This window comes from Zootoca vivipara, chromosome 5 (genome assembly GCF_965207765.1).
Source record: "Zootoca vivipara chromosome 5, rZooViv2.hap1.1, whole genome shotgun sequence".
In the NCBI taxonomy this organism is placed as follows: Eukaryota; Metazoa; Chordata; class Lepidosauria; order Squamata; family Lacertidae; genus Zootoca; species Zootoca vivipara.
Window position 1 is genome coordinate 17,136,002 of NC_142588.1, and position 27,406 is coordinate 17,163,407.

Genomic DNA, 27,406 nt, shown 5'->3' on the forward strand with positions numbered 1-27,406 from the left:
TATTAACACAGGAAAGTGTTACTAAATCTACTTATACCAGGAACTACAAATATACTTTTGTATACAAAGAAAATACAGCAACTTTCCACCACATTTATTGCCACCTACTCTAGCCTCAGAAACAAACTTAAAAAGGAAAGAAAAGGGACAGAAAGTCATTGGTGCATTAAAATGTGTCTCAGAAATATTCAGTCATTAGTACACCTGAGCTTTTATCTCTAGAACCATATGTACAGCACAACTGACTTTTTTCTATGGAAAATTTAAGCCCATGTTTATATGCTTCCACACAGGGAAGTGAATGCTTCAGTAAATGGAAAGTTAAATGACGACTCCAGACAAGCTATTAAAAAGAGCAAACTTTATTCAAAACATTAAAGTAATACATTAAAATGCATTAAAAGAGGGAGCTTGTAAAATATGTACAGGATAGCAAGGAAGGAGTTGGGATGCTAATCTGGAAAATGACTTCTTTGATGTCTGTTTTTGGTATTTTTCAAGCAGCATTTGCATAGGATGAAGAAAGACTCCTGGGCAGTTTGTGTTGTTGCATAACTTTAACGCTACAGGTTCTCATCCTAAATGATTGCCCTGAAACCAATTCTCTTTGGCAGTCTGGCTCCTTTGTTCTGAAACCTGACTTAAAGAGATTAACTGAGAGTCCGGAACACTTCCATCAACATCCAGCATTTGTGCATGATTTGCAACTGGATAATTCCCCATTGCAGACCAAGGAGTGTAACTGTTTGATGCAATGCAGAAGTTGGCAGCCGGTGGTGGAGGCTGCCTCACCATCTCTGCACCATAATAGGGAACTGGATAGTTGGTTGCCTGAGATGTCTGACAAAGCCCAGTTCCACCAATCGCAACTTGCTGGTTCAATTCCAGGGAGGTCTGCTGTTGCGGCGAATAGAGGCGCTCTTCTGGTTGTGTGTTGTTGAGAGGTGGCTGCCAGAATCCTGCTCCTCTATGGTTTTCAGCATAATGAAAGTTGTGGGGCTGGTAATATTGTTGTGTGTGAATATTTTGGCTGCTTCCTGGGCTGCTGTCTTGGCTGCTTCTTGGACTGGTTGTCTCACTGTGGCTATAAGGAGCTGTCGCACGGTTTCCAATCCGTATCCTGGAACCAATCCTCTTTGGTGTTCTGGCTCTTCTGTTTTGAAACCAGACCTGAACAGAAGAAAGGAGAGAACCAAATGCCCATTATTTCCAAATGGGTAGGTCATAATTTCACTTTCAGGTACAACAACCAAGCAAAGATTAATAAAAAAATTCCTTCAGTAGCACCTTAAAGACCAACTAAGTTTTTATTTTGGTATGAGCTTTCGTGTGCATGCACACTTCTTCAGATACCAAGCAAAGATTAGTGTATGATAGTGGGAGAACCTACGTTAACTTGTTTTGTGTTGTGTGAAGAGCCTATAGGTATTATGTTCAGTGAATGTCCTAGGGGTCCTAGGAGGAAACTCTGGGGGTCCAGGTCCCTCGTCCCCCCAAAAAAAATGTTCCAATGGCAGGGTTTACCTGGCCTCCTCCCCCCCTAATCTTTTATTCAAGTGGGATATAGAGAAATAAGCATGTGGAATTAAAACTCCGTTTCAGAACCATTTGCCTGGAAACCAGATGGAAAGCAAACCCTGAACCGCATAAGCAGAATTGGTCCCTTGTCTGGTTGTCAGAAACTCAGCAAGGATTAGCTTGGTTTAAGATTAAGTACAGGAGGAAATACTGAATGATGAAGTGATAATGTGTAGCCTTATAAACAGATTGGAATCTTGTAAAGCATTCCCAATACTCTCAAATAGCAACCTCATTTAACGTTTTGATTTCCATGCTTTAGCTAAATATCTGAGTCACATCATCAATCTACTGTGGATTTTGGTTTGGGAAACTCTTCCTTCCTGGAAGCTGCACTTAAAAGCAGAGAAGGGATCCGGCAGACCCAACCCCTTTCTGTATTCAGGCAACTTTTGAAAAAGTGAGTGCATTATGTAGCATGGCAGGCGGGTGGGGCTCAGAAAAATCCAGCCCCATACAATCACATGCACAAATAGACACGTATATATATCTATATACATATATGCTTTATTGTTTTCTGCAAAAAGTACAAAAATACATTGTGCTAACAACACAACAATGCATCAAACGGTAAAAAACAAAACCAAGCAAACCAAGAAACCAATAGTAATAATAAATATTTATAATAATAGCAATAATGAACAGTTTATACTTAAACTCAAAATAAAATAACCGCCAACCCCAACTAAACATTTAACCCACATCAACCCGACAAAAACAAAAGCAAAATTGGAACCATTTAGAAACCTTTTACCCAATATCCCAACCCCAGATTTTTACTGTGGCCCAAAAACACTTCCATCAGCATTCAGCATGGGATATGCAGCTGGATAATTCCCCATTTCATGACTGTTCCCCATTGCAGACCAGGGGGCATTACTGCTAGATGGAGAGTAGAAGTTCCCAGCCGATGGTGGAGGCTGCCTCACCATCTCTGCGCCATAATATGGAACGGGGCAGTTGCTTGCCTGGAAAGTCTCACAAAGCCCAGTTCCACCAGCTGGCTCGTAATGAACCAGGTTCAAATCCTGGGAGTTCTGCTGCTGTGCGGCATAAAGGTGCTCTCCTGGTTGAGTGTTGCTGAAAGGTGGCTGCCAGGACCCTGCTCTGCCGTAGTTTTCGGGATAATAGAAGATGTCTCGCTGGTGATTTTGCTGCCGAGTACTCGGGCTGCTTCTTGGGCTGTTGTTGCCCAGGCTGCTTAATGGACTTCTGTCACAGAGGCTATAAGGAGCTGTAGAGCGGTTCCGGATCTTTATTTTGGAACCAGCCACCTTTGTTCTGGCTCTTCTGTTTTGAAACCAGACCTGAACAGAAGAAAGGAGAGAACCAAATGCCCATTATTTCCAAATGGGTAGGTCATAATTTCACTTTCAGCTACAACAACCAAGCAAAGATTAGTGTATGATAGTGGGAGAACCTACGTTAACTTGTTTTGTGTTGTGTGAAGAGCCTATAGGTATTATGTTCAGTGAATATAGAAGACATTGTTACCATGAATATGTCTTTTTGATCCAACAAACAGAATTGCATTTAATAAATTATGCTTATTCCTCTGGGGTTTCTCTTTAGTTCTCTGCAGCAATCTTTCTGCTATCTTCACCTCCACATTCATATATCCCATGTTCATAATCTCCAATTACTGTTAAATATAAAGCTTCTAAATTGGAATGACTAAATACTGCTATTTGGCTTTATTTTGTTCTGCAGTATCACAAAAAGCCACCTTTAAAAGCTGCACAATTGTATAGTTCAACAAGACTCGCTTTATTGAAGTATATTAACTGTGGGTGTGAGCTTCATCTGTAAGAAATGGTCAAGCATTTGTTAATGCCAAGTGGATGGCTGCATACAAGACTTAACATCTCTGTGTGCATTTGTCCTGGAAGGCAACACTTTATGCCTGGCAACTGTTTTAAAAATTCAATAAACTTAGTAATAGTAATTTTAAATGGCTCACTCAGAGGACCTACCCATTGTGGTGCCCTGTTTGGGGTCTTTTGCCTCAGTCTCCCAAGTGTCCTGGGGGTAATAGACTAGGCAGGGAATTCTTTATATATGTGGGAGAGAACTAAGGACTTGCTCAACTTTTGCCAGAAAAAGCAATGCAGCTTAACTCATTTTAGTCTCCCCAGTGTAAGCTGCTTATGGCTGCAGTCCTCTGCACATTACCTTGGGAGTTAGTGTTAACTGGATCAGGCTGCAAAGGCAGCCTATAAAACCAGATTTAATGTACATCCATTACAGAATTTTGATTTCTAAGCTGGGTCTCTGAAGATTTTTTAAAAAATGATTTAAACCCAGAATCTGTATCAAATGTGTCAAATGAATGTGTGCTGTGCATAAATTTACTGGGAAGGAAAATGAAGCCTTAATCAGGAACCATGATTTCTGAACAAGTATGGGCACAATTTCTTCCTAAATTTGAAAAAGAGGGAGGACAACCCACCCACCCTTTACAAAAAGCCTTTACATCCACGATACACCCCCCTCAAAAAAAAGCCAAGAAAGAGGAAGTTAGCTCTTGAGATAAGCTTGGAGGCACAGGATGAGGCCTTCGACTACGCAAGGATTATTCTGAGCGTTTTAAATTGTTCCAGTATATGCGGTTTAGGGAAGTTCTAGGAGCCCCCACCATCCCGATTCTTACGTGTACACGATCTTCTTCGATTCCGATGCGCCTTGCCAGCGCCTCCCTAGTCTCATATCCGGGATACGCGTTTTCTTCAAACTCCTTTTTTAGAAGCTCGACGTGAGACGGGTTAAAAACAGTCCTTTTTCTCCTTTCTCCGACTTTGGGGTAGCTTCCTCCTGGGAAAAGACATAGACGCAAATCTGAAGGAAGCGCTCGGCTGAAACTGAAGCTACGCTTCCAGATCTTCCTCCCGACATGGGAAGCTCAGGGCTGCAACCCCTGCACTGGACCTCGGGAGTAAGTCCCGCTCAATCGGGCGATCTCTGAGGTTACACTGCGTAAAACGACCACCCGTTTCAAACGCTTGAGTGGCAATTCTTAAAACCGCCTTCGCTTTTTACAGGGCGGCTTTTTTTACCTGGCATTGAAATCCACGCACTTTGTGGCCTTCAAATAAACCTCCTGTTGCTCGGAACAAGGCTTGAATGAAAACAAGCCAAAGCGTAAGAATTTAACTCTTCTTTCTACGCCTGCCATCCTTTGTCGCAAGCAACTGATCCTAACCACGTTTATTGGGAAATTTAATCCCGTTTATGTGAAAGGGATTTAACATTCAGAAAGTGTGCATGTAAATGCTTCATGCAGTAAAATGCAGTAAATGCTTCAAGCTTAAGTAAAGATGTGCAAACCCATCTCGCGAAATGTTTCGAACCGAAGACATATTTTGAGCGCCTGTGTAATCCCGCCCCGGCTACCACAAATGGGTCTTTGAAAGCCTTCCCTACATCCTGATCCTGACCCAGAAACAGAAACAACCTTCATTTATTGAAAAAACCCGTCGTTTATATCAATCATTTGAGCATTTTTTAAAAGACAAGTGAACTAAAAATCTTTTAAACAATATTTTATTCTTACCTCGGCTGGTAGTTTTCATCTTGCAAAAGCGCTGCCTCGCTCTCTTCCAACAAAACTGCTTTTCGCTTGCAAGAAATAATACCCTTGCTCCTCAAGGTCAGCTCCAGGTATTCTGGATTTCGGCACCTTTATATGGTAGCCCCTCCTGGCTGCGAATTGGCCGGCCCGTTTTCCTTTGATAGAAGCGCTCCAATGGGGATGCGGCTTTTGGGGAGGAGGGATTTTCAAGTTCACTTTTCAAACGCTGCTTGACCAATCTATATCGCTTGTAACTGCAACGGGGTTGCATTCTGGGTGAAAGTGAGCTTTCCGTTTCCTAGGTTTGCTTCAAACGTTGCTGGTGCTTCTTTTCTTTCTCACTTCAACTATTTCTCTTTCTGTCTTTCTATCCCCACAACTTTCACGTTGCCATATTTCCTCTGCCTTTCAAATCTCTGCAAATCCCGTGTAAATGGTGGATACTGATGCAAGTGATTTTGGCTCTCATTTCTTCTCTTTAAGTCCAGTTTCAGAGCCAGACTGCCAATGGGGATTATCAAACTGCAAAAACCATACAAATGTTGCCTGAAAATTACCAAAATTTGCAGCATAGCAATATCTTCCCTTCTCCCGACGCCTTCTAGGGTTAATCATCCATATAAATCCCCCCCATACTTTTAATTTTTTATATTTTAAAGTTTTACAATAAAAAAATAAAAGCTGAACAATTGACCACTTAAGGGTCACAGTAAATATCTGTAAATATTGCTTTTGTTGGGTTGATGTGGGTTAAATGCCAAGGATTCACATCAGGAGGCTGATTATGATTGATGTTGATGTTGAGGTCTTTAAAAATTCTCGTAGGGAAAATGCCCCTTTGGGCTAGGGGCCCGTTCCATCCGAGGAGTAAGGATGGAATTTTTGATGACTGGAAAGATAGAAGTATTTTCATGCACCTGGAGGTGTGGCATAGAAGAGTCACAGAAGTAAGGTCTATTTGTGATTGAGTAATCCGTAAGAGCGCACAAAGGAGTCCTGTGGCCATTTTCTGGTTAATCCGTCTTCTGGTTAGTCCAGGGCTCCCTTGGCATATGGTTAAGCATATTTTGTTGGGTAGTAGGAGAAGTGATTGGTTTCCTGACATAATTGATGAAGAGTGTCCGCAGGGTCTGTTGCTGGGTTGTTTTGCCTGGTTTAGATGAGGCTGAGGACCCTTTAAGATCTCAGTTGGCAAGGAGTGGCTCTGGTGAATGTTAGGCAGGTCAGGCAGGAGAGGTAATTGAGCTGTGAGTGTTTTAAGGATCTTGTCCATCTGCATGTCTAACCCGTTGATGCTCTTAAAGATACGATGAAGAGTCATGATTATTAGTTCAAACTGGTCTAGGCTTGGGCCAGAGGCGGTCCCTGCCTCTCTTAACCCCCGTTTCGCCAGACTTAGGCAGCAAGGTAGGCGGCTCTGGGTTAGCCTTTGGGGCTGCAGAGGAGGGTGGACCCACCGCAAGAAGGAAACTTCGCTTTGCCTGTGTCCTCCTCATAAAACCCCTCAATGTGGTTGTCAATAAGTGGAGTGAAACGATTTGAAGTTTTCACTGTACAGTGGTACCTCGGTTTACGAACACCTCGGGTTACGAACTTTCGGTTTACGAACCATCGAAACCCGGAAGTAAGTAACCCGAGGTTTCCGAGGCCTATGGAGGCCTCCACGGAGGCATCGGAGCGTCCGCGACTGGGACGCAGCCACAGAAGCGCTCCGATGCCTTCACGGAGGCTAACTGTGTGGAAAGGAGCCCTGCGGCTGCGGCCGCGTCTCTTTCAAAGCGGGTGGGGGGTCCCTTTGGAAGCGCTTACCTTGCGCATAGAAAACAGCGGTGAGAGGCTTGGCTGCGCGGCGGTGGCGCTCGCAGCTCTCCTTCGCTCTCTACGTGGTGCCAGCCGGGCGACCTTTCTCCTCCTCAGAGCAGCCGCTACCACCACCAGGCGCCAGGACTGGCTGGGGTGGCTCGAGGTGCGCCTGGTTGTGCTTGGAGCGGCGGCGGCGGTAGCAGCGGCGGCTTCTCTCAAGCCCGAGCCTCTCCACTCTGCAGGGGCGCAACGGTGAAGGCCCGGCCTCGCTTCTCTTGACCCCTCCGCGAGGCCGGGCCTTCACCGTTGCGCTCCTGCGACGTCTCTCCACCTTCGCCGTCGCGCTAATGTGAAGAGGCGACGCAGGAGCGCGACGGCGAAGGCCCGCTTCTCTTGAGCCCTCCGCGAGGCTGGCTCAAGAGAAGCGGACCTTCGCCGTCGCGCTCCTGCGACACCTCTCCACATTAGCGCGACGGCGAAGGTGGAGAGACGTCGCAGGAGCGCGACGCTGAAGGCCCGCTTCTCTTGAGCCCTCCGCGAGGCCGGCTCAAGAGAAGCGGACTTTCGCCGTCGCGCTCCTGCGACACCTCTCCACATTAGCGCGACGGCGAAGGTGGAGAGACGTCGCAGGAGCGCGACGCTGAAGGCCCGCTTCTCTTGAGCCCTCCGCGAGGCCGGCTCAAGAGAAGCGGACCTTCGCCGTCGCGCTCCTGCGATGCCTCTCCACATTAGCGCGACGGCGAAGGTGGAGAGACGTCGCAGGAGCGCGACGCTGAAGGCCCGCTTCTCTTGAGCCCTCCGCGAGGCCGGCTCAAGAGAAGCGGGCCTTCAGCGTCGCGCTCCTGCGACATCTCTCCACCTTCGCCGTCGCGCTAATGTGGAGAGGTGTCGCAGGAGCGCGACGGCGAAGGTCCGCTTCTCTTGAGCCAGCCTCGCGGAGGGTTCAAGAGAAGCGGGCCTTCGCCGTCGCGCTCCTGCGTCGCCTCTTCACATTAGCGCGACGGCGAAGGTGGAGAGACGTCGCAGGAGCGCAACGGTGAAGGCCCGGCCTCGCGGAGGGGTCAAGAGAAGCGAGGCCGGGCCTACACTGTTGCGCCCCTGCAGAGTGGAGAGGCTCGGGCTTGAGAGAAGCCGCCGCTGCTGCCGCCGCCGCCACTCCAACCAAAGCCAGGCGCACCGCGAGCCACCCCAGCCAGTCCTGGCGCCTGGTGGTGGTGGTGGCTGCTCTGAGGAGGAGAAAGGTCGCCCGGCTGGCACCACGTAGAGAGGGAAGGAGAGCTGCGAGCGCCACCGCCGCTCAGCCAAGCCTCTCACCGCTGTTTTCTATGCGCGAGGTAAGCGCTTCCAAAGGGACCCCCCCACCCGCTTTGAAAGAGACGCAGTTAGCCTCTGTGAAGGCATCGGAGCGCTTCTGTGGCTGCGTCCCAGTCGCGGACGCTCCGATGCCTCCGTGGAGGCCTCCATAGGCCTCGGAAACCTCTTGGCAGACAGTGAAATTCATGTTAAATTGAAGCTTTAGGGGGTGTTTTTCATCGTCTGGAACGGATTAATCCACTTTCCATTATTTTTAATGGGAATGTTTGCTTCGGTTTATGAACACTTCGGTTTATGAACAGACTTCTGGAACCAATTGTGTTCATAAACCGAGGTACCACTGTATAGGTGGACGCCTCGTTTTTTTTGTGTGGGTCGTTTGGAGGAAGGAGTCGATCTTGGTCTGTCTTGCCATTACCCATTACATTCGAGTAGTTAACCTGCACTCCGGGGTTAAGAAATCTTTTGAAAGTACTAAAAGGAGGGGAAGGGGGAAGGCTTTTATAAGGTGCCAAGCTTTGCTAAAAGGTGCCAAGCTTTGTTAAAGTTGTTGTAAGTAGTTGTTAAAAGTTCCAGCGGGCTGATAGAATGACTGGCCACTTATCTTATCTTGTTGGTTTTCTGTCTGTCAGCAGTCTTCCTCCTCAGTGTCCTTCTTAACAGATTAGTTGTCTAATCTGTTGAGGTCATTTTGAAGTGCGATCCTGTCCTCTGGGGTATTAGCCACCCCTCCCATCATCCAAGTAATTGATGAAGATGTTGAATAAGACTGGGCCCAAGACAGAACCCTGTGGCATTCCACTAGTCACTACTCTCCAGGATCGGGGACACCCTCTCTTTCAAAAAAATCAGTTGCTTTGCTAAACTAAGTCAAGCCCGCCACCCCTTTGGCAATTGGCTCTTCGGCCGCCAGTAATAACCAATTGACTTTGACCTAATTTAGTCTGTGATTTCGTCCTTAGCCCTTGGTTTTAAGCAGTGGTTCCAGCTTTAAACTGCTGTTGATTCCAAGAAACTACAGACTAGCTGATGTCTCAACCAATACGAAAGAGTCACCCCACCCTTACTTCTCAACCAAGACGAGGTTCCCCGGTCGCGGAATGCCCTCTCTAGTGAGCTGCCCCGTCTTCCTCATTTTTGCGTTTCCTTAGGAATTTGAAAATATTCCTGTTTGCTCAGGTTTTTGGTGGCTGCTGCTGAATTCCTGACAACCCCGAGATCTGCGGGTAGAAGAATAGTTTAAAAAACCAACCAACAAACCTCCTGTAATTTCTTTTAGGATTCTTTTTAACCGAAATGGCTTTTAGATGTTTGCAATTGTTGTTGTTTAACGTTCGAAAGATTTTAGAATGTTTTTGCTTTGTTTTTGGTTTTAAAGTGTGTGCTGCCGATCTAGGCTCCGAAGGGCAGCGTATAAATTCAGTAAATCAAAGCCATAAGAACATAGCAACCCGGAACATTGAATTGGGTTTATTTATAGGAGGACGAGGAAAGGAAAACCAGCAAGCAAAGCTGAGGTTTCAAATACATAGCTGCGTTTCAACATATTACTAGTTCGTTTATACATTATGTCCCTTCCTCCTCCAAGGTTCGAAGATCACAATGTTTCGCCACGTAAATTGTAACATGGCAACTTTCCAAGCACAATGTACCAGAAAGAAACTTCCTAATATGAACAGTAGCAATGTCAAATTGAGATTAGCAGTGCGCTGGTGGTTGTTTTAAGGACAACTAAAACTTCTTGGCTACTGAAACACACGCATCAGGAGGTAAAGTTTCTGCTCGGAAATACGTGTTGAATTAAGACTGCACGCAAACTGTGTTTTGACGCCTCAAAGGCTACCAAATATATTGTGGCATATGCTTTCGTGAACGACGGTCTACTTTATCCGATAAAGTTCTCAGTTCATGACGTAGCGGGCAGTGAGCAGGGGAGATGTGTGTCTCGGATGCCCCCCCCCCAATTTTTTAAAATTAGTTTTATATGAGCACTTACAAAAACAGAAATAACACAATACAACAAAATAACCACAACAACACAACAAAGAAAAGAAAAACAATACAAATAAACTCTTATTTATCCATCTATTTGTATGTGTCAGGTGAAGACATTTAGATCGACTTTCAGCTTTGTATCTTGTTCTTATTGCAGGCTTTATCCTCCAATCTTAGCTTTTTGATCTCAATTGGGAGTTGTTCTAATCATGCCTTTTATGCATTGTCAAATCAAATTTATTAAACGGTCACAGACCAATTCGACTGATGCAACGAGTCAGCAGAGCATAACAAAGAAAGATACAGGGGACAATTTCAATACAAATAAAACAACAATGATGCTTTAAAGTTAAAACATAAATAAAATTAAGTGTTAGCATTCCCCTGCGAATTGCCATTGAGAAGCTCTTGTTTCCTACGTCTAATAGCAGATACACAAAATTTGGCAACATTGGTCATAATTTTGGGGCCTTTATCTTCTACCAAGGCTCTCAGATGTTGGGGTTCTGGTTGGTTCTTAAGGTTTTGTACATCTGGAGTAATAAAGGTCAAACGTAAATCCTCGTAGAAACTACAGTATAACAATACATGTAAATTTGTTTCTACTTCTGATGAGCCACATGGGCAAACACGTGTCTCATACGCTTTACCCTCATACCTGCCTTGCAACAGGGCAGAGGGGAGCACATTAAATCTGGCCATGGTGAAGGAATGTCTGTACTTGGGTGTTTGTAATTTTGTTTTTATGCATTGTATTACGTTTATCTATCTCTCTAGAGCTGTTCTAGCATCTAGATTCTGGCATTTTGCTTATGTTATACACAGAGCAGCTTGGAATCAGAGGCGCATCTCCTATTAAACCAATAAATCTTAAGATTCTAGGCGCCAAATCTCACAGGGGCCCCAGACGCGAATTTAGTCCACAAGCTTAAACATCTTTATTCACACCAGTGACTTTGACACGTGTGACAACCCAGAACAGAAATTCTAATCAAAATCTGATTTTTTAAATTGTGGTGATCTGTCATGGAACAACCCCATTGAAGACAACAATAGTGGTTACCCAGAACTCATTGCTAATTGTGAAGGGCCCCCCAGAACAGCTCAATCTTCAGGGCCCCCAAAATGTAGGTCTATCACTGCATGGGACTGATGTTAGGACAACTGTAATAGAGTCATCTGCTGTTGGGTTTTAAAATAGCAGGGGAGGGGAGGGGTGGGGAGAAGATATTCAGAACTATTTGTGGTGCTGGGGAAGAAGTGTAAATACCACACAATTTAACCCATCCAAGTTGCCCACTCAGAACTACCATAGTATTTGCCCAGTAAGGGGCTTGGAAGTCACAGGCATCATGCAGCAAGAGATTTGCTTCCCTCACTTTAACTTGAACCAAGGATACAGCAATAAAGAGCGTAGTACAAAAGCCATGCACTTATAATACAAGAATTATGAGCCCAGGAATTTGTTTTGAGAATCAGAATTAATGGGCGCTCACTGGCTTTCCACACATAAATCCATTCCTGGTTAATTCAAGTATTCTTCATCTCAGCAGTACAATGTAGAGGGGGGGGAAATTATTTTGCTGTTCTTTATAAACACGGGGAGGAGAGGTCAGCAATCCTTTCTGATCTTCTGCAAAACACCCAGCGTTCACCTACCTTCCTCCCACCACTGCCACGCAAAGGAAATAGTAATTTAGAAAGCAATAAGTACTGGAGTGGGGGAGTGAGAAAGGGATTAGTTTCGCCCCCATTCCACCCTATGCATAAAAGCATGTGGTGCGTTATCAGAGATCTCCAGTTCAGATAACTCAGAAAAGGGCACCCACAGTGATCAAGTGGATGGAACAATGAGGAAAGGTTGGAGCATTGGGGACTTTTTGGTTTAGATAAAAGTTGAATAAGAGGTGGCATGAAATAAATTTATAAAATTTTGCATTGCATGGAGAAAATGGATAGAGAAAAATTTCTCCCCCACTAAACTACACTTTTAAAAGCTACAATCCTAAAATCATTGAGCTTTTCCCCCTTGCAGTTTGCCTTTGCTGTTTTATTGAAGTTTTAATGGATGCTTATTGTTTTGATATATTGATGTAAACCACTTTGTGAGGTTCGTTTCAAAAGCAGTACATAAGTAAATGAAATGGTAGGGATTGAGAGGGACATATTTCTGACTAAATGGATCTGTGTTGATTTATAATAATTAAAAATCATGATCAACCAAAAATAAAACAGAACAAAAAACTTCTTTTGCAACTTATATTGAGCTCTCTCTTCCTGAGCGACACCTACTTCATCTCATTTCAGTTTCAAATATTAAAATTATTATATTACTCAAATATTTCCACTTTGACTGTGGACAATGTTTTATGCCCGCAGATAGCAGAAAAACTGTAGTTTTGTCTTCACATTTCCTTCAAAAGCTCAATTTATATTTTGAAAGAGCAATCTTTAAATAACCATCTAAGGTCTTTAAATATCTTCCATGCATTCAATTCTTTTCACCATAAGTTATTTTACCAGAAATCATCCTTCAATGTGGGTGCTCTTTGGAACTATCTGTAATTAATGTGTGTGTGTGTGTGTTCATGTGCAGGTTGTTATACAGTAACTTTGTGGTTTCTGAAGCCCATTCTGAATAGGTTGTTTTTCAGAAAGTGTAGGCATGCTGAATAGTGGTTATTTGATTATACAAAAGAGTGCTGGAACAGAGACATAGCAGACACACCATTCTTTGATGGACTTTATAGTCTAGCTGCAGTTTTAAAATAAATGCCCATCAACAGTCAGCATTTGGGCAGCAGACTAAGCAGGCATGCAGGTCAACTAAGTATGTTGAGAAGTATTCTATTTCTATTTAAATTACAGTAGTTGTTTTTAAAGTTGCCTTTAGACCATTTATTTATTTAATAAAATGTATGCAACGCTTGATTGTAAAACAAAAAACCTCACGGTGATTTACTAAGAGATAAAATAATAAAATTGAGGGGGGAAGCACAACCATACTTTAAAACATACAGATTAATATTACCTTAAATTAGCACAGACACATTGAATGATATCTGTGTCCTCGTTTTCGACAGTGCTCATCATTTACTCTTCCTCCAACGAGTTCTGGGAGGCATCTACCGGTACTAGGCTATCACTAGAAAAACCCTTCCTCTCAGCTAAGGGAATGTAACAGGAGCTGGTAGATCGTTTACTCCCAGGCATGTGCAGAGTGCTTATCCCTCAGCATTTGGCAACTGCTTTCTTTAGGTTGTCAGTGCTTTCTTTAGAGAGGAGAAAAACACAAGCCGAATTCTCAGAGAGCAGGCTCAGGAAAGGAGGAGGCAAAGGTGAAAAAGCGGGCACAGGCTCAAGGGTGGAATAGTCCCTGGGTTGCATTTGCCTGAGCTGAAGTCCCAGCCACCTTGGCCAGACTTATTCCTGGAGGGGGGTCAACAGGGCCACCCAAAGACATTTTAATACCTGAGACGAGTCACAAAACAGTGTCCCCACCAGGGAAGAAGGGGCGAATGGAGGTCTACATCAGGAGCAAGGGACAGACTCTCCAAGAGTCCCTACTTTCCGGGAACAGTTCCGGATTTACAGAAGGTGCCCTGGTTTCTGATCTGTTCCTGGAAAGACCTACTTTTCCTTGGGACACCCCTACTTTTATTGGAAAAACGCTGGAGATAGTTGGGGGATAAAGATCAAATGGCGAACAGAGGCGGGAAGAGACCTCTTTGCTCAGAGGCTGCTCTAGAGGCAGATTTGGAGTGGGTTAGTGGAAGCTGAGGACGATCCAGCTTCCAAGCAGAGGCGGATTCAGGGCAGCACAACTATGAAGTAATGAAAGGAGCAGAATGGAAGGTGAGAGTGGGGGGGCGGGGCACCCAATTTGGGGCATCAGAGATTCGAAAGATCAAAGCCCGCAGCGCAGCCATTGTGTGGCAGCATTCCTCAAAGGCCAGATATGCTGATGCATATCTGGCCTCATGGGTGGGTCACCCTCGCGGGGGGGCGATGCTTGTGTTCACGGGGAGTGAAGAAGAGGAGACTGAGGGGACGGGTGGGGTGGGAGGGAAAGAAGCGGGGAGAGCTTCGCCAGGCCTAATGCGCGAGTGGGGGGGAGGTCCCACTCTTTTATTGGAAAAACGCTGGAGATAGTTGGGGGATAAAGATCAAATGGCGAACAAAGGCGGGAAGAGACAGCGGCAGGCGCCCCCCCCCAGTTGATGGGCATTGCCATTCAAATGGTGTGAATGTGCCATGCCACGTGATAAATTATGTAGGGTGGGGCTTGCCTGGCACATGGAGTGGGAAATGGACCGCACCCCATTCCACCCTATGCATACATGCATGCGATGCGTTATCACAGATCTCCAGTTCAGATAATTCAAAAAAGGGCAAGCAGAGTGATCAAGCGGATGGAACAATGAAGAAAGGTTGGAGGATTGGGAAATTTTTGGTTTAGAGAAAAGGTGAATAAGAGGTACAGACTGCTCCAGAAGAATCCACATCTCTAGGAGTTGCGGTTGAGCGGCGGAGAAAAGGAGACAGAATGACTGCAGACTCTTGGGGAAGAGATAGCAAAATCTGAATAAAAAGAGGCGAGGTTGTCTGGAGCCTACCTTTGCAGCTTTGAAAGACGTGATGTCCCAAATATATTACAAATCCATGTCATAAAACCTCAGTTGCCCAATCCGCTACATTTCTTAACACTGTACTATGGAATTTAATGGGGCTGGGCAGTAGATTTGGCAGATCAAACTGAATTTAGTGAAAGGCTTATATTATTATTATTTTAAATAAACCACAGATCTTTTTGGTTCACTCGCTCCCCAACCCGTCCTCTCAAGGAGGACCAGCAAGCAAAGTTGAGGTATCAAAGACATAGCTGCGTTTCAACATATTACTAGTTCGTTTATACATTATATCCCTTTCTCTTGCATGGTTCGAAGATCACAATGTTTCGCCACGTAAATTGTAACATGGCAACTTTCCAAGCACAATGTACCAGAAAGAAACTTCCTAATATGAACAGTAGCAATGTCAAATTGAGATTAGCAGTGCGCTGGTGGTTGTTTTAAGGACCACTAAAACTTCATGGCTACTGAAACACACGCATCAGGAGGTAAAGTTTCTGCTCGGAAATACGTGTTGAATTAAGACTGCACGCAAACTGTGTTTTGACGCCTCAAAGGCTACCAAATATATTGTGGCATATGCTTTCGTGAACGACGGTCTACTTTATCCGATAAAGTTCTCAGTTCATGACGTAGCGGGCAGTGAGCAGGGGAGATGTGTGCCTCGGATGTCCCCCCCCAAAAAAAATTTTTTAAATTAGTTTTATATGAGCACTTACAAAAACAGAAATAACACAATACAACAAAATAACCACAACAACTCAACAAAGAAAAGAAAAATACAAATAAACTATTATTTATCCATCTATTTGTATGTGCCAGTATTTTGGTATAAACTTAGTTGGTCTTTAAGGTGCTACTGAAGGAATTTTTTTATTTTGCTTCGACTCAGACCAACACGGCTACCTACCTGTAAGCTTTTATTTTTGATTTCAGTATACAAGTGCTTTGAGCTTGCTTGAGCAAAGGGAAGCGAATGCTTCAGTAAATAGAAAGCCAGGTGATGATCCCAGACAAAGGCATTAAATTAACAAACTTTATTGTAAAACTTTAAAATATACAAAATTTAAAAGTATGGGGGGATTTATATGGATGGTTAACCCTAGAAGGCGTTGGGAGAAGGGAAGATATTGCTATGCTGCAATTTTTGGTATTTTTCGGGCAACATTTGTACAGTGGAACCTCGTTTTACGAACACAATTGGTTCCAGATGTCTGTTCATAAACCGAAGTGTTCGTAAACCGAAGTGAACTTTCCCATTGAAAGTAATGGGAAGTTGATTAATCCGTTCTAGAGGAGGAAAAACACCCCCTAGAACGGATTAACCGCTTTGCTCCGATGCCTTCGCGGAGGCTGGGGAGCGTTTCCGCGACTGGGCTGCAGCCGCGAAAGCGGTCCCCGGCCTCCGCAAAGATATCGGAGCAAAGCCCCAGCCTCCGGAAGGCATCGGAGCTGGGACTTCGCTCCGATGCCTTTGCGGAGGCGGTCCCCGGCCTCCGCAAAGGCATCTGAGCGAAGTCCCGGCTCCGATGCCTTCCGGAGGCCGGGGAGCGTTTCCGCGACTGGGCTGTGCAGCCGCGAAAGCAGTCCCTGGCTACCGGGAGCCGGGGACCGCTTTCGCGGCTGCACAGCCCAGTCGCGGAAACGCTCCCCGGCCTCTGGAAGGCATCGGAGCGAAGTCCCGGCTCCGATGCCTTCCGGAGGCTGGGGAGCGTCGCGAAAGTGCTCCCCGGCCTCCGCAAAGACATCGGAGCGAAGTCGCTCTGATGCCTTTGCGGAGGCCGGGGAGCACTTTCGCGACTGGGCTGTGCAGCTGCGAAAGCGGTCCCTGGCTTCCGGTTGCCGGGGACAGCTTTCGCGGCTGCACAGCCCAGTCGCGGAAACGCTCCCCGGCCTCCGGAAGGCATCGGAGCCGGGACTTCGCTCTGATGCCTTTGCGGAGGCCGGGGAGAGTCGCGAAAGTGCTCCCCGGCCTCCGCAAAGGCATCGTAGCGAAGCCGCTCCGATGCCTTCCGGAGGCCGGGGAGCGTTTCCGCGACTGGGCTGTGCAGCCGCGAAAGCGGTCCCCGGCTTCCGGTAGCCGGGGACTGCTTTCGCGGCTGCACAGCCCAGTCGCGGAAACGCTCCTCGGCCTCCGGAAGGCATCGGAGCCGGGACTTCACTCTGATGCCTTTGCGGAGGCTTGGGACCCGCAAAGCAGTCCCCGGCCTCTGCAAAGGCATCGGAGCGAAGTCCCGGCTCCGATGCCTTCCGGTGGCTGGGGCTTTGTTCTGATGCCTTTGCGGAGGCCGGGGACCGCTTTCGCGGCTCCCCAGCCTCCGCAAAGGCATCGGAGCGAAGCCCAGCCTCCCCGAAGGTAACCGATACTCCGATGCCTTTGGGGAGGTTTGGCCTTTGCTCCGATGCCTTCGGGGAGGCCGGGCCTTCGCTGCGGGCCTCCAGGAGGCATTGGAGCGAAGGCCCGGCCTCCCCGAAGGCATCGGACACTCAGTAGACCTCCGGCACCTCGGTTTACTAACTTCCGGGTTAGGATAGTTCGTAAACCGAAAGTTCGTAAACCGAGGTGTTCGTAAACCGAGGTACCACTGTACGGGTTTTGCAGTTTGATAATCCCCATTGGCAGTCTGGCTCTCTTGCTCTGAAACTGGACTTAAAGAGAAGAACTGAGAGCCAAAATCACTTGCATCAGCATCCACCATTTGCACGGGATTTGCAGAGATTTGAAAGGCAGAGGAAATATGGCAACGTGAAAGTTGTGGGGATAGAAAGACAGAAAGAGAAATAGTCGAAGTGAAAAAGAAAAGAAGCATCAGCAACGTTTGAAGCAAACCTAGGAAACGGAAAGCTCACTTTCAATCAGAATGCAACCCCGTTGCAGTTACAAGCGATAGTGTAGATTCAGGATTTGGTTGCGACGTCTATCCGGGGCTGAAACTTTCCGAGCATCTAACATCAACTGCTTTGGCTTGAAAGACCTACTGACTTATTGGCAAGAGGAGTTTGCCTTCCCTTTATTTCAATGGTGTTACTCAGATTCTTCCCTTAACAAAGTTTTTGCACCACCTAACCGTCACGAAAACCTCTAAGCGGCTTACGAAAGCATGAACATTATCGATAAAAGTCAAAGTGAAAAACATGCAAAATGCAATTACAGTTAAGCTAAAACCACAGATTAAAAGGCACAGCGACTTTTTGCAGGTAGATTTGCCTAAAGGAAACAAAGTTTATAGCAGGCGCCGAAAAGGCTTCATCTCAAAAGGGAGGGGGTTTCAGAGTGTACTTGCTGCATCTACGTTTCTTGGGCAAAGTCTTTCAACATGCCTGAGTTGCCGCATCTCTGTATGTAAAATGAAAGCCTTATAATACTATTTTTTAAAAAATAAACCACAGTTCTGTTTGGCTCACTCGCTCCCCAACCCGTCCTCTCAATTCGCTTCTCTTCAACTGTGCGCACTAATTCTCCAAGCCTATGGGTCTACTTTCAAATTTTGCTAAGGGGTTGGTAAGGCGCTCCAGCCAATGTAGATTGCTCAAGCAGCATTTGAAAAGTGAACTTGAAAATCCCTCCTCCCCAAAAGCCGCATCCCCATTGGAGCGCTTCTATCAAAGGAAAACGCACCGGCCAATTCGCAGCCAGGAGGGGCTACCATATAAAGGTGCCGAAATCCAGAATACCTGGAGCTGACCTTGAGGAGCAAGGGTATTATTTCTTGCAAGCGAAAAGCAGTTTTGTTGGAAGAGAGCGAGGCAGCGCTTTTGCAAGATGAAAACTACCAGCCAAGGTAAGAATAAAATATTGTTTAAAAGATTTTTAGTTCACTAGTATTTAAAAAAAATTCTCAAATGATTGATATAAACGACGGGTTTTTTTTATATAAATGAAGGTTGTTTTTGTTTCTGGGTCAGGATCAGGATGTAGGGAAGGCTTTCAAAGACCCATTTGTGGTAGCCGGGGCGGGATTACACAGGCGCTCAAAATATGTCTTCGGTTCGAAACATTTCGCGAGATGGGTTTGCACATCTTTACTTAAGCTTGAAGCATTTACTGCATTTTACTGCATGAAGCATTTACATGCAAACTTTCTGAATGTTAAATCCCTTTCACATAAACGGGATTAAATTTCCCAATAAACGTGGTTAGGATCAGTTGCTTGCGACAAAGGATGGCAGGCATAGAAAGAAGAGTTAAATTCTTACGCTTTGGCTTGTTTTCATTCAAGCCTTGTTCCGAGCAACAGGAGGTTTATTTGAAGGCCACAAAGTGCGTGGATTTCAATGCCAGGTAAAAAAAGCCGCCCTGTAAAAAGCGAAGGCGGTTTTAAGAATTGCCACTCAAGCGTTTGAAACGGGCTGTCGTTTTACGCAGTGTAACCTCAGAGATCGCCCGATTGAGCGGGACTTACTCCCGGGGTCCAGTGCAGGCGTTGCAGCCCTGAGCTTTCCATGTCGGGAGGAAGATCTGGAAGCGTAGCTTCAGTTTCAGCCGAGCGCTTCCTTCAGATTTGCGTCTATGTCTTTTTCCAGGAGGAAGCTACCCCAAAGTCGGAGAAAGGAGAAAAAGGACTGTTTTTAACCCGTCTCACGTCGAGCTTCTAAAAAAGGAGTTTGAAGAAAACCCATATCCCGGATATGAGACTAGGGAGGCGCTAGCAAGGCGCATCGGAATCGAAGAAGATCGTGTACACGTAAGAATCGGGATGGTGGGGGCTCCTAGAACTTCCCTAAACCGCATATACTGGAACAATTTAAAACGCTCAGAATAATCCTTGCGTAATCTAAGGCCTCATCCTGTGCCTCCGAGCTTATCTCGAAAGGCGCCTTGTTCAAGAGCTAACTTCCTCTTTCTTGGCTTTTTTTTGAGGGGGGTGTATCGTGGATGTAAAGGCTTTTTGTAAAGGGTGGGTGGGTTGTCCTCCCTCTTTTTCAAATTTAGGAAGAAATTGTGCCCATACTTGTTCAGAAATCATGGTTCCTGATTAAGGCTTCATTTTCCTTCCCAGTAAATTTATGCACAGCACACATTCATTTGACACATTTGATACAGATTCTGGGTTTAAATCATTTTTTAAAAAATCTTCAGAGACCCAGCTTAGAAATCAAAATTCTGTAATGGATGTACATTAAATCTGGTTTTATAGGCTGCCTTTGCAGCCTGATCCAGTTAACACTAACTCCCAAGGTAATGTGCAGAGGACTGCAGCCATAAGCAGCTTACACTGGGGAGACTAAAATGAGTTAAGCTGCATTGCTTTTTCTGGCAAAAGTTGAGCAAGTCCTTAGTTCTCTCCCACATATATAAAGAATTCCCTGCCTAGTCTATTACCCCCAGGACACTTGGGAGACTGAGGCAAAAGACCCCAAACAGGGCACCACAATGGGTAGGTCCTCTGAGTGAGCCATTTAAAATTACTATTACTAAGTTTATTGAATTTTTAAAACAGTTGCCAGGCATAAAGTGTTGCCTTCCAGGACAAATGCACACAGAGATGTTAAGTCTTGTATGCAGCCATCCACTTGGCATTAACAAATGCTTGACCATTTCTTACAGATGAAGCTCACATCCACAGTTAATATACTTCAATAAAGCGAGTCTTGTTGAACTGTACAATTGTGCAGCTTTTAAAGGTGGCTTTTTGTGATACTGCAGAACAAAATAAAGCCAAATAGCAGTATTTAGTCATTCCAATTTAGAAGCTTTATATTTAACAATAATTGGAGATTATGAACATGGGATATATGAATGTGGAGGTGAAGATAGCAGAAAGATTGCTGCAGAGAACTAAAGAGAAACCCCAGAGGAATAAGCATAATTTATTAAATGCAATTCTGTTTGTTGGATCAAAAAGACATATTCATGGTAACAATGTCTTCTATATTCACTGAACATAATACCTATAGGCTCTTCACACAACACAAAACAAGTTAACATAGGTTCTCCCACTATCATACACTAATCTTTGCTTGGTTGTTGTACCTGAAAGTGAAATTATGACCTACCCATTTGGAAATAATGGGCATTTGGTTCTCTCCTTTCTTCTGTTCAGGTCTGGTTTCAAAACAGAAGAGCCAGAACAAAGGTGGCTGGTTCCAAAATAAAGATCCGGAACCGCTCTACAGCTCCTTATAGCCTCTGTGACAGAAGTCCATTAAGCAGCCTGGGCAACAACAGCCCAAGAAGCAGCCCGAGTACTCGGCAGCAAAATCACCAGCGAGACATCTTCTATTATCCCGAAAACTACGGCAGAGCAGGGTCCTGGCAGCCACCTTTCAGCAACACTCAACCAGGAGAGCACCTTTATGCCGCACAGCAGCAGAACTCGCAGGATTTGAACCTGGTTCATTACGAGCCAGCTGGTGGAACTGGGCTTTGTGAGACTTTCCAGGCAAGCAACTGCCCCGTTCCATATTATGGCGCAGAGATGGTGAGGCAGCCTCCACCATCGGCTGGGAACTTCTACTCTCCATCTAGCAGTAATGCCCCCTGCTCTGCAATGGGGAACAGTCATGCAATGGGGAATTATCCAGCTGCATATCCCATGCTGAATGCTGATGGAAGTGTTTTTGGGCCACAGTAAAAATCTGGGGTTGGGATATTGGGTAAAAGGTTTCTAAATGGTTCCAATTTTGCTTTTGTTTTTGTCGGGTTGATGTGGGTTAAATGTTTAGTTGGGGTTGGCGGTTATTTTATTTTGAGTTTAAGTATAAACTGTTCATTATTGCTATTATTATAAATATTTATTATTACTATTGGTTTCTTGGTTTGCTTGGTTTTGTTTTTTACCCTTTGATGCATTGTTGTGTTGTTAGCACAATGTATTTTTGTACTTTTTGCAGAAAACAATAAAGCATATATGTATATAGATATATATACGTGTCTATTTGTGCATGTGATTGTATGGGGCTGGATTTTTCTGAGCCCCACCCGCCTGCCATGCTACATAATGCACTCACTTTTTAAAAAGTTGCCCGAATACAGAAAGGGGTTGGGTCTGCCGGATCCCCTCTCTGCTTTTAAGTGCAGCTTCCAGGAAGGAAGAGTTTCCCAAACCAAAATCCACAGTAGATTGATGATGTGACTCAGATATTTAGCTAAAGCATGGAAATCAAAACGTTAAATGAGGTTGCTATTTGAGAGTATTGGGAATCATTCAGTATTTCCTCCTGTACTTAATCTTAAACCAAGCTAATCCTTGCTGAGTTTCTGACAACCAGACAAGGGACCAATTCTGCTTATGCGGTTCAGGGTTTGCTTTCGATCTGCTTTCCAGGCAAATGGTTCTGAAACGGAGTTTTAATTCCACATGCTTATTTCTCTATATCCCACTTGAATAAAAGATTAGGGGGGGGGAGGAGGCCAGGTAAACCATTTTTTTGGGGGGGGCCGAGGGACCTGGACCCCCAGAGTTTCCTCCTGGGACCCCTTGGACATTCACTGAACATAATACCTATAGGCTCTTCACACAACACAAAACAAGTTAACGTAGGTTCTCCCACTATCATACACTAATCTTTGCTTGGTTGTTGTACCTGAAAGTGAAATTATGACCTACCCATTTGGAAATAATGGGCATTTGGTTCTCTCCTTTCTTCTGTTCAGGTCTGGTTTCAAAACAGAAGAGCCAGAACACCAAAGAGGATTGGTTCCAGGATACGGATTGGAAACCGTGCGACAGCTCCTTATAGCCACAGTGAGTGCACTAGATTTGGCAGATCAAACTGAATCTAGTGGATTTGTCCTGGTCCTACCCTGATATAGGACCAGATCTGAGTTGGTTGTGATCTAGGTTGGGATAGGGCTGGGCTGGGTCAACATCTTTGTGTGTGTGTGCAAGACCAGCCATGGAATTATTGTCACAAGATGTGATTATGGCTGTCAACTTAGATCGCTTTCTCAAGAGATTAGGCAAATTCATGAATGCTAAGACTATCAGTGGCCACTAATCGTTATGGACATATGCAATCAGAGGCATATCAATTGCTGGGAAAGAACAGGGGGAAAGGCTACTCACCTGACCTGTGTCCTGGTTTTGGTATTGCATAGTGATATGGTTGGCTACTGTGTGACCTTATACACAGAAAAGTGGTTACATATGCAGAGATTAGATGTGATACGAGAGATCTATGAATAAAATAGCTACAAGTAGTTCTTTAGTTGCCAACTGACCAGATCTTCTTCCAGAATCATTTGCAGTTAAAGAAATATAAACAAGCATTTAATGCATACGGTTAAAAAACAAACAAACCATACCTTGCCTTCAGAAGATGCACTCAGTCTTTACTGATTCTGTATGTCCCTCATCCCTTTTTTTTTAAAAAGAAGGTGCTTTCTCTCTTGGAGGTGAAGAGTACTCTATCCATTGTAAATAAGCTCATTAAATGCAAAAGTAGCCATGCTGGGCCATTAGAAAACAACAACTCCACAATCCACAATAGGGTAATGTGTTTGTTGAAACCAACAAGAATGCCACAAAAGTATGGCAAACTCTCCAGAACTCTTCACCAGACAAGGTGTTACACAAAGCAGGAGGTAAGGGAGATCAGGGTTTCTTTCTTATTTAAGCACAAGAAGATGTTGTAGTCATGAGATGCCATTCATTTGAGGCAGTAGAATCTACCACAAAAGTTAGTACCCAATTCACAATGACTTTTTCAGATTACCATTTCAATCTGTAAGCAATCATTGTAAAATTGGTGCAGGGGGAATCTTTTCAATTCTGCAAAACCAACAGAAGAGTCTTGTAGCACCAGAAAGATTAACAATTTTATTATGACACATACAATATAATTCACTTCTTTGGATGCATAAAGTATTAGCCTGAGTTGCAGGGACATAATTGGTGAGGAGCTTGTAAAAAGAGTTCAGAGGGAAACTAAATGCTGAAATATACAGTTGAGGATAATGACCTTTTTAACTGTTATGATTCACCAAAAACAGTAGATAACACAGACATTCTTGCACTGCTAAGCCAATTTTTAGCACATCTAGTGTGATTTTAAAAAATGTAAACCCAACACCTATTGTATGGATTCCATCTGCAGATAATAGCACTGGTGCATTGTAATACAATGGTCTCATGATTTGAGGTCACTTCATTCAATAATGAACACCTTAAGGTCAGTGACAGAGCATCCTGAGAAGCTGAAATGTTCCCTCATTGGCTTTTCTATACTGCCATTTCAGATTTGTGCCCATTCATTCTTTTGCATAGACCGGCCGCTAGAAGGTCGCTGTTGGCAACCGATGGCATACATATATTACTTTGGAAGATGAGCAGGTGAATTAGCCTCTCAGGTTGTATTGACATCATTAGCTCCTGTAATAATAATAATGTTAAACTAGATATGGGAATAAAGTTGGTATCTGGCTCTGCCACAGCGCCTGGTCCCTCTTGTCCGCATATCTGTTATATGGCCTGTTACTCAAGAATAGGTGTTTCTAGGTTAATGGGCTGTCCAAAATAAAAGCACAGGCCTGCCACCCAAGGCCTGTGAGAGGAAAGTGTCACCAGTATATCTCAGGCTTTCAGTTCTGTAGTCACTCTTGTTTTATAATAGAGTGAACTAAGTAGGTAATTGACCTGATGTGATCAATCCTCTCCTCTGAAAAGGTTAACTAAAATTGGATGATTACCAAAGTCTCAGAGCTCTTTGGAGAGTATCAGAAAAGGATAAAATACAACTGAATAAAATAGGCATTCGCAGCCACAACTGCAAGGAAAGCTTATTTTTTATTAAAATTTTAAAACCAAGACCACAATCCTAAACACACTATGGAGTATTTTATTTCTGTGACACGCATATTTAGTCTATGAGAATGTGAAGGTACACAGGGTTTTTAAAAACCATATACAGGTAGTGAGAAAATCGCTTTATAAAATATGGGAGAAAATATAAAGGAATACTAGAACCTAAGACCTCACCGACAGAAGCCATAGCAGTAAAAAAGAAAAATATGAAAGGAGACTGGCCAACGTATAGAATGATATTAGAAGAAAACAATAACAAATTGACACTGAAGAAGTTTGAAGAAATTAGGTTGTACCTGATGGATTGGTTACAATATTTTCAATTAAAAGGAATATTAAGTATAGATTGTGTGTGGAACAGTGTTTGTATAAGGTACATTTACATTGCAATGTAGCCGAAGCAAAATTCCAAGTATGTCGGAACTTGCCCAATAATTTATTATTCCTATTCCTTATTCCTAAAAAGGACTTGAAAATAAGACATCCGATTTGGAAAAAGAACTAATCCAATCCAAAGGAAAACATATTTTAAAAATGTATAATCTATTTCTTGAGAGGGAGGTAAAAGAGAAGTGAAAGGCTGATGGTGCGCTGGGCCCAAGACCTTGGATATAATATTCACATGAACCAGTGGGAAAAATTATGGAAGGTGGACATTAAGTTTACAGGCTGCTATAATATTAGAGCAGGGCCCCCAAACTAAGGCCCGGGGGCCGGATGCAGCCCAATCGCCTTCTAAATCTGGCCCACGGACGGTCCGGGAATCAGCTAGTTTTTACATGAGTAGAATGTGTCCTTTTATTTAAAATGCATCTCTGGGTTATTTGTGGGGCATAGGAATTTGTTCATATTTCTTTAAAAAAAAATAGTTCGGCCCCCCACAAGGTCTGAAGGACAGCCCCCTGCTGAAAAAGTTTGCTGTCCCCTGTATTAGAGAAAACATCATGAAAAAGATATAATGTACAGATAGCACCTTACCCCGGCCAAATTGCCCAAAATGTATTAATAAAATCAGAAGTGTGCTGGAGATGCAAAAAAGGTAAAAGGTAAAGGTTCGTATATGCATATGTGGTGGGAATATAAGAATACAAGAGAGTTTTGGGACATCATATATAATGAATTTTAAAAGATACTAAAATGTTGTTGGTAATTTGTATTGTTTAAAAGATGTTTTTTTCAATAAAATTGTTTTAATAAGAAAAAGTAAATTGCTGTGAAGAATATCATGGTGTTATGACCATTAATCAATAATTACCTTTGTTTCAAAGTTCTTATTTAAAACAGCTATGATACAAGGAAGTTCATGGTTCAATTCTCATGTCTGCTAAAAGCTCACTAATGTCACAGTCCTATGCAAACACTACCTTCAGAGTAAACCCCATAAGACACAGGCTATGTAGACATTAGTGCATTAAAACACATTGAGGTCAGGTCATCCCCCTTGCTGTGTTTCACATCATCTTAGCACATTGCTGTACACACCAGATAAGGGTTTGGGATGTCTTCATCTGATATGAATTACCTGTTTGGTTTCCCCTTGCCTGCAACTCCTGTCCACAAAGCTGTCATCTGCTCAAGTGCAACAACCGTCTCAAATGTACACACCTCAGCTTAACTGAAAAATGAATGTGGATTATGTTTTCAACATGGTGGGAAGCTGGTTTCAGGACAAATGTATCAAACAGCAGCATTTCTCAATAAACTTTAGAATAGATATGGATTGTGGGAAGTGTCATGTGTACACTAGCGGTGGGAATGCTCTGGAGCCATAGTAAATGGTAATGTGTACACAGCCAAAGATAAGTCTGGGATGTAAGCTGTAGGTGGCCTTGAGCAAGACCCCCTGCCCCCCTGACCTTTGCAACTGAGATAACGCTGATCTACCTTGCAGGGTTGTTTAAGGATTACAGAAAGGTATTTTTGCTCAAATGCATTAAATTAGAATCTTCATAATCGTAACGTGATCATAATCAGCCTCCTGATGTGAATCCTTGGCATGTCCACAACTTGTCAAGGTTAAAAAGTGACAACTTTACCTTTTAGAACAGCGTGTACATCAGATTTTAAAACAAAAACCAACTTCTTATAATTGCAACAGTAGAAGTTGGCCTTCTCCCAAGCTGGTGCCCTTCAGATGGACTACAACAGGTTTGCGGGCTGCGGCTGATGTGAACTGCAGTCCAAAACATCTGGAGGGCACCAGCTTGGGAAAGACTGAGACGAGTAGTGACTGGTAACAGAAAGTTGTGGTGTTCCTGTTCAGGGCTCCAGTGAGCCTTAATTAGGAACCACATAGTGGTCTTTCACAGGAGTACAGGGTGGCAGCAGGGTTCATCCTTACCCTCCACTCTTTGAAATTACTATTATTATTTATTGCACCCACCGGTATATTCCACCAAAGCATTGTCCCACAAGTGTCAGTTCCTAGTTTTCAAGGCTTCACCACACTGCATCTCCAGTCAATGCCCTTTGCCATAGTTGAAGAACACTCTTGCGGAATCCCCTATGAGCAGAGGGGGGCACTCCTCTACAATGCCGGCTCACCCATGAGGTGAGGCGACTGCCAGGCGACAGGATCCACCGCCTTATTCCTGATGTAAATCTTCCTGGGGTGGGGGGGAAGGTGCCCGCCTCAGGTGCCAAAGGGTCTTGAGCTGGCCCCACCCCACTCCTTGCTGGTTTGCCCAATCTATTTGAGGATTCGAGCAGCCTTGTTCAATTAGTTAAAACTCCCAGCGGGGAGATCGATTGGGTATTCCATTAACTTTTTA

General features: G+C 44.3%; 3 protein-coding genes across 3 annotated transcripts; 1 reads left to right on the top strand and 2 right to left on the bottom strand.

The window, feature by feature from the left end:
- Positions 1-573: 573 nt before the first annotated feature.
- LOC148685587 (uncharacterized) lies at positions 574-1,833 on the bottom strand. The gene is made up of 2 exons (XM_088669775.1): positions 1,810-1,833; positions 574-1,170 (listed from the first exon to the last, which is right to left on the bottom strand). The coding sequence occupies exons 1-2, from the start codon at positions 1,831-1,833 to the stop codon at positions 574-576; spliced, it is 621 nt and encodes a 206-aa protein (XP_088525901.1).
- A 521-nt stretch (positions 1,834-2,354) lies between these two features.
- LOC148685588 (uncharacterized) lies at positions 2,355-5,147 on the bottom strand. Its single transcript, XM_088669777.1, has 3 exons — positions 5,129-5,147; positions 4,229-4,389; positions 2,355-2,885 (listed from the first exon to the last, which is right to left on the bottom strand). Exons 1-3 carry the CDS (start codon positions 5,145-5,147, stop codon positions 2,355-2,357), a joined length of 711 nt encoding a protein of 236 aa, XP_088525903.1.
- Positions 5,148-18,652: 13,505 nt separating this feature from the next.
- On the top strand, positions 18,653-22,572 carry LOC148685589 (uncharacterized). Its single transcript, XM_088669778.1, has 4 exons — positions 18,653-18,671; positions 19,414-19,574; positions 20,934-21,360; positions 22,487-22,572. Exons 1-4 carry the CDS (start codon positions 18,653-18,655, stop codon positions 22,570-22,572), a joined length of 693 nt encoding a protein of 230 aa, XP_088525904.1.
- The last annotated feature ends 4,834 nt before the right edge of the window (positions 22,573-27,406 follow it).

Coding starts and splice junctions, on each gene's coding strand:
- LOC148685587 (XM_088669775.1), bottom strand. CDS start 1,833: ATGGAAATCAAAACGTTAAATGAG. Junction 1,171..1,809: donor AAATCAAAACGTTAAATGAG/GTTGCTATTTGA, acceptor TCTTCTGTTCAG/GTCTGGTTTCAAAACAGAAG.
- LOC148685588 (XM_088669777.1), bottom strand. Junction 2,886..4,228: donor TCGAAGAAGATCGTGTACAC/GTAAGAATCGGG, acceptor TCTTCTGTTCAG/GTCTGGTTTCAAAACAGAAG.
- LOC148685589 (XM_088669778.1), top strand. Junction 19,575..20,933: donor TCGAAGAAGATCGTGTACAC/GTAAGAATCGGG, acceptor TCTTCTGTTCAG/GTCTGGTTTCAAAACAGAAG. Junction 21,361..22,486: donor CTTCTACTCTCCATCTAGCA/GTAATGCCCCCT, acceptor TCTTCTGTTCAG/GTCTGGTTTCAAAACAGAAG.